General features: G+C 38.6%; 1 protein-coding gene across 1 annotated transcript; it reads right to left on the bottom strand.

Moving 5' to 3' along the window:
- Positions 1-1,647: 1,647 nt before the first annotated feature.
- Positions 1,648-6,839, bottom strand: LOC145492079 (retinoschisin-like). The gene is made up of 4 exons (XM_081471398.1): positions 5,273-6,839; positions 2,830-2,944; positions 2,223-2,533; positions 1,648-2,069 (listed from the first exon to the last, which is right to left on the bottom strand). The coding sequence occupies exons 1-4, from the start codon at positions 5,642-5,644 to the stop codon at positions 1,926-1,928; spliced, it is 942 nt and encodes a 313-aa protein (XP_081327524.1). The 5' UTR covers positions 5,645-6,839; the 3' UTR covers positions 1,648-1,925.
- Between the last annotated feature and the right edge of the window lie 331 nt (positions 6,840-7,170).

Raw genomic sequence — 7,170 nt, 5'->3', positions numbered from 1 at the left:
TACGGTGACCCATCATTTTTTTCTGTTGTGTTGAATTGAGTAATAAATTTCTCTATGTAAAATAAATATGGGCCAATTCTCAGTGTTGAGCAGGAAACAATCGTCGGAAACGTGATTTTAGCAAGAAATCGTGACTATAATCATGGTGCTATTGTAAGGATTTATATCGTATAAACAAGGTGCTATTGCTCCTAAACGAACATGGGGACCCCTCATTTTTATTTACAAATTTAAGTCCCTACAATATAAACAGTCAATAGGCAAAGTTTGACAAAAATCTCAGTGCCGGTTCTATTTCAGTGGAATGACCTTAAGTGTGATATAATGCATAGGTTTGACTGGTTAATGCAATTACGCTAAAAAAAAGGCAAGGAGACGCTAGTCAAAGGCGACGTTTAAGGACATTGGTAAAACCCGTGACGGTCAAAACTGGTAAAACAAGTGACAGTTATTTACGTAAAGGCTCCGTGACGGACCTGTGACTTACACGTGACGGAAAAACATAAGATCCGTGACGGTAGAGTTAAATCCGCGACGACTCAGTTAGTGACTATATTCGTACCTTTGATTCACGGCTTTTTGTCAAATCTGTGACATTATGGTGAAATCCGTGAAGGTAATAGTCAAATCCTTGATAATTTAAAATCAAATTGAGGTTTTATATGAACGCTTGTAAGTCCGTAGACTTACGGACGTAAATTCACGATAAAGCCAAATCCGCGAGGATGTAATCAAAGTCAAATGCGTGACGATGTAATCAAAGTCAAATGCGTGACGATGTAGTTAAAGTCAAATGCGTGACGATATGGTCAAAGTCAAATACGTGACGATGTAGTCAAAGTCAAATGCGTGACGATTTAGTCAAAGTCATATGCGTAACGATGTAGTCAAAGTCAAATGCGTGACGATGTAGTCAAAGTCAAATGCGTGACGATGTAGTCAAAGTCAAATGCGTGATGATGTAGTCAAAGTCAAATGCGTGACGATGTAGTCAAAGTCAAATGTGTGACGATATAGTCAAAGTCAAATGCGTGACGATGTAGCCAAAGTCAAATCCATGCAGCGACGATGTAGTCAAATCCGCGACAATTTATAGTAATAATATAATTTTAGATAAAGACTTACACACTTACTGAAATCCGTGACGACTTGATAGTAATGATCTGCAGCAGTACGTTAACCTACAGATCATTTCTCACAGTCTAGGTTTCAGACCTCTAATAATTACGATATATAGCTTTTTAAAAATTGTAACGGTCACTTTTAAAAATGTATGTAGACTAGCATATATAACGTCAAGTTCTGTATTGAAATGCGTCGGAATACAATGTTTATCACCGCTGTTTGTGTTATATTCTTAATCAAGCTACGATGGCCTAAAAACAAGAGTTAATACGACACAGTTCTAGGATTATTCTGATAATCTCAGGAAATAATTTGACTCTTACAGCTAATAACAAGAGATTACTGACTAAGTGGTAGGGCCGGTTTGTATGCCAGCCTGTTCCGGCCCCCCGGGTAACTCCAATATAAAAAGGACCGGGGGTGCTCGTCGTACCTTTCAGGGGTTAGAAAGCGGTTTTGGTACTTCTAATGGTGTTCTGCCTCAAAAGGTCCACGGCGGGAGCTTTTTGCGGTACATGTACCCGTTTTAGGGTTAGATTGAGCCAAAAAATATAACAGGACATTATGTGTTGTTTTAGAACTGGTACCTCTTAGGAATGAAAACTTTTTATGGCACGCCCACATAGCAGCATCCTGGTACCTCTGAGGGGTTCTTTTTAAGATATGGGAGTCCCCCCTCACCAGGGGTCCCGGCCCTTCCCACTTAAGCTCACAGTAAATTTATCTGCTGGCATTTTTGTCAAGCTAGGTTTTCAGCTATTTTATAATTTCCTTCATGAACTTTATGGATGTAGTACTGACTAGACTTCACATCCGTACAATTCAATTCTCAAAGCAATCCTTCCAGAAAATGCTGTCGGTTTTATGCGCACAGTATCCCCTTGAAAAGGATTGGTAATCTTGTTCTTGACTTCACCATCCTTGTTTTTGTTGCCTGGGAAGAGCTATAACAAAAAATAGAAAACATTGAAATTACTTTTTATGGCTCTCTCCCCATCAGTCTGTGTGCCTCTCTGTTTTAAAAAGACAACAGATTTAAGTAAATTACCTACTAAACAAACCATTTTTTAACCGTTCAAGATTGTGTTTTAACTCACCACTCGACGATTATTTTCCATGTATTCTTTAAGGGCTTCCTGTCTTTTCTTATACATGACGTAATATTCTTTTACCCACCACCAGCCCTTTCCGTTTCCTTGCGTGGCGATGTGTGTTATGAGTTTCACTTCCGGTACGAAGTTTACTTGGAGCCATTGGTAACCGGTATCTGTGTTTGGAGTCCAACTTCCTTGTGAATAGTGAAGTCTTCCCCAAGCCACTTCACTGTTGCTGTGTGTGGAAGATGCTGTGATCTTATTATCTGGAATTGAACCGTCCTCCATACCCAATGGCTTGGAACTATCGCAGTCTAATTTAGTGATAACAGACAAAACAAATTTACAATATTACACATGCACAGGAGATTTGATATCTGAGTCATTGTTTTCCTTAGCAATAGGCAAAAGTCCACTTTAATAGAATGCACGTTAGTCCCTCAGTGCTGACCCTAGGTACGAGATTAAACAACTACTACGTAAGACGCATGCGTATTGCGTATCCAGACCCGTGAGAGATCTGGGTACAGTGTACTCGATCAAGTAATTCACGCCTAAGGAGTCGTACGTGATCGCTTTCCATTATATAAAACCTGTTTCCTAGTCTAACCTGTTTGGATGTCACTGTTATCGTCCGTTTGCGGTTCTTTGACGCATGAAAATGTCTCGTTTTTCTTGTCAAATAAACAGGAACCTCCGTCAAGACAGCCTGCTTTAAGACAACCCTGAAAAAACAGACAAGACAAGCGATACAAAGCAAAGAAACATCTTCTGAATATGCATAGAAGAACGAAACACTGCAAAAGCAATCTGCGGAATGTCCTAATACCTGACTAAAAAAGTTGGCTTACGTTTATAACTTATCTTCTAAGAGAAAAACAAACAAAAATTCTAAAAATGAAAACAAAGGGTAAAAAAATGACGGCAAGGGAGAGCAAATCATGTCAAATCCTTGTCTGTTTTGCATAGAAGTTGATTCGTCTTTTTATTCATAGAAAATTCCCTAACGAAATTCGATTAAAAAGCCGACGATTAAAAGCAATGGGTTATGAAACACGCTATGGCTATATGCTATACTGAACAGTATCTATTTTCTCCTTCCAACGTGAAGGCCTTGTAAAGAAGACAGGTGATAAGAATTAAGAAAATCATAATTTATGGTGCAGTGCCTTGATATATCAACAATTTCTCAGTGCTAAATAAATGAAATAAAAAGTAAACTGACATGAAAGCACAGGAAATACCCTGTTGAGGTTGAGGTTTGAGTTGAGGTTTGAGTTGAGGTTTGAGTTGAGGTTTGAGTTGAGGTTTGAGTTGAGGTTTGAGTTGAGGTTTGAGCTGAGGTTTAGTTTCCAATATATAGCTCGGACTGGAAATCGTAACTGTCACCTAAAAACAGTTTTAGCCTTTGAGAACATTTTTGCCATCAAGAGAAATTTCTGGCTTCCTTTCCAAGTGGTTAATATACATTGTAATCAAAAACAGAAGCGTGAGATAGGTTCGTACGATTATGTGACGTTGGGAACTTGTTCCTGTTCACCTGTTGACGCTGTCAAAGTGGTCAGTATCTGCATTGTCATCAAAAATAGCTTGAGTAAACCAAACACGCTGGTTTTTACTGACGTTTTGAATTTGAAGTTCTGATTTTGACGTTTTGACGTTATTCATGTTCACCTGCATGTTGGCATCCGGGGGGACCCCCATATAAAAAGGACGGGGGTGCTCGTCGGGAAATTTTGAAAAGAACCCCCTTAAGAGGTTCCAAGACCCTCTTTTACGGACCGGATATGGCGTGAAATTTCTTTCCCCCTTAAGAGGTACTGATTCTAAAACAACACTCCGTCTACTGTCACTTTTTTTGGCTCAATACTCTAAAGTACCGCTAAAGTTCCCGCTTTTTTAAGCTCTAAAAAGTACGACGAGCACCCGTCCCCCCCCCCCCCCCCCGGTGTTGGCACTCTCAAGTGATCAATATGTGTTTGTACATGTCTGGATTTATTTATACTGTCGATCTGTCTAGGGCATCTGGACTCAAAATATAAGGACATTTCCTGATCATTTCCAATATTCTGTGCTTCTTATTATTTTCATGGAAAATGATTGAATGACCTGGAAAGGCCAAAAATAAGCATCTCTAATTACTTTCGATCTTTCTGGTGTATCTAGAGTCAAAACACGGCATTTCCTGATTATTTCCAACATCCTGTGCCAATACACTCTTTTTTATTAGAATATATTTTGTAAGAATATCGAGGCTGAAATTTGCGAAAGTTGAGAATGTAAAATTGAAAAGAAAGCATTTTTTTTTGTGTCGAATATGTTTTTAACTAAACCGTGTAAAATTCTTCCTTTCTCTAAACCGCAAAACTAGGCAAAAAAGCAGCAAAACAGCACCAGCCGTATATATGTTCGATGCCAATAATATTTCTGCAAGAAGTTTTGTGCGTCATTAGGTTTTAATGGCTGCAGGCTGACTGCAAAATTACTTTAGCACCATCCAGACACCAAACGGTACGGTTGATGAAAAATTTGCGCATACTTTTTTGCACCAAGTGAGCTACAGAACTTGATTTTAGGACTCGGTAAGGACTGGGAATCACGCCAAGCGATACGCCAAATAATTTAAAAGAGATAGTAGAAGAATACAAAACGGACGATTAGAGTGGGGGAAAAAAGTGACATGCTTTTGAATTTTTTATTTCCCCTATACTTTGGACCGAGTTGGGGCAATAAGGGTTCATCAACATTGTAATCATAAATTCAGGCACATACATTGTCATTAAAAATAGGTAAAGTGGCAAAATTCACTCTGACGTTACTCCAGTTTACCCTTTTGACGCTATCAAAGCAGTAGCCGAACAGCCCTGAGGACAGCGTCAAGCGCGAACTGCAAGCAAGTTGATGAGCGAGCGCTTCAGAGCAGAACAAACAGAAACGGTAAAATGTCGAATAAATTTTAGAAATCACGACTAACTGCCTTACCGTAAAAGCAAAAATTAAAAAAACTAGATTCTATTTCAACTAGTTGGAAGATTAATTTAAAAAAGTATTACCTTGATAAGTAATGCGAAAGTCACTCCATGCTGACTTTGTAATATTCCATACTCGTCAATCAAGGGCCAATTGTGCTTGTTCAGTTCACAAGTTCCTTTGCCGTCCTCCTTAGAGGACATCTTGAAGTTTATTGAAGTGCACCAGGTTTTACTCAAACATAACTGGCCGCACGAAAGTAAACTCGGCGAATAAAACCACTTGATAGCGTGGCCCACGAGTCGCGTGTTTTTACGGGAAACAAAAAATGCCGATCGTGAAGTCGATGTCACCGACGGTTTCTCAACGGTGTTCAAGTCTGCTACGTTCATGATCTCTTGAAACAGGATGAATAATAAAACTTTTTTCCCTTGCACTGCTAACCGAGCAGTCATTTTGTCAAGCGCAGCAGAAGTCACTTTACTTTCTTTTCATCGTTGATCACAGATCAGTGAGAGGCATTTTTGTCAGGTGTAGTCCTATACAGGTTGGTGATTGGCTATCTTCAGCCTATTGTAATTTTTGCAGGTTGTTAATATGTCTAACCTGTGGTTAATATATATGTTGAGAAACAAAACATTGCAATCTGACTGAGGCTCGGCTACAACATCCTCCCCTGATAATATCAGTGGCTGCTTTCGTTTTTTTAGCCGCCTGAGTGTTGTGATTACTCTGACAGAAACCCTACCGACTGATTATTTTACAACTAAATGAATGCAAAGAAACTGCATGAAATAACTCAGCATCTTCAAAAGAGTGAAAAAGGCTTCAGATTAAGGTATTCTTAGGATTTTCACTGTATTCCGCTACAAAGGTTAAATGTAATAAAATAATATAATCAAAATTACGACTAGAACGTTCGCTGGCTGAAAAATTTCAAAAGGAACGTGTGCTTTCGGCTGTCAAGTACAGCCTTGGACGGATAAAAATGGAATGCAGAATGAGAAAGAAAACGCGAGATAAAAATAGACAAAAGCAAAGTAAAAATGCGTAAATTAGGGACTATTGTTTAAAAGAAATACTATACTGGTTTGGAATCCTGGGCCGATCGTGATTGGTGTTATGTAGGCGAAACTGGCCGGTGTTTTGAAACTCGTAAAGAAAGAACATATCATGAATGTCAAAACATGTGCTAATGGATCAAACATTGCGAAACATGCGTGGTCATTCGACCATCGCATAGATTTTGATAACTCTTGTGTCATCGACAAAGGCTCTTTTCGCATTGGAAAAACTTTTTCATTAAAGATGTGTAAAAACGTCGAAACGTCGCGATCTACATCTCAAAGTGACTCCATCGTGAGACAAACGAGTGAAAAAAAGATTCATCTATCCTAGAAAAACTTTGTTGGCTTGGCACCCCTCTGCTACCAAGCATGCTGACAATAATTTTAAGCCGATTCCAAACCAGTATAGCATTCTTTTAAATAATAGTCAGCTAATCTACACATTTTTACTTTGCTTTTGTTCTTCTTCTTATTTTTATCTCGCCTTTTCTTGCATATATATTTCATCATTCTGCATCCATTTCTATCCGTTGAAGGCTTAAGATTGACAGCGGAAAGCTCGTGTTCTTTTTGAAATTTTTTAACCAGCAAACGTTTTTATCGTAATTTTGATTAAAGCGTCTGTTATTGCAGTTGCAGCTTTTGTTCATTCAGCTGCGACTAGCAATTATTGCATTGACCGAAATCTTTAACTAAGCATCTTGAATAAAGTCGAAATCTTGAATGAGTTTAATTCATCTTTTCTTATTATTAGTTTACTCCGATCTTTAAACCTCAGTAAGGATACGAGATTAGTGTGGCATTTAGTAAATACATTTAGAAATGCACGTGCAGTTATATGTAGGCTCGTGACTGGAACGTGGGCAGTTTAGTCCGACCTTTTGTTTTTAAACAATTATTGGATGAGGTTTTTG

The sequence above is a fragment of the Orbicella franksi genome, chromosome 7, assembly GCF_964199315.1.
Source record: "Orbicella franksi chromosome 7, jaOrbFran1.1, whole genome shotgun sequence".
In the NCBI taxonomy this organism is placed as follows: Eukaryota; Metazoa; Cnidaria; class Anthozoa; order Scleractinia; family Merulinidae; genus Orbicella; species Orbicella franksi.
Note: the sequence above shows the minus strand (reverse complement) of the source record. Positions and strands in the feature narration are given on the sequence as shown.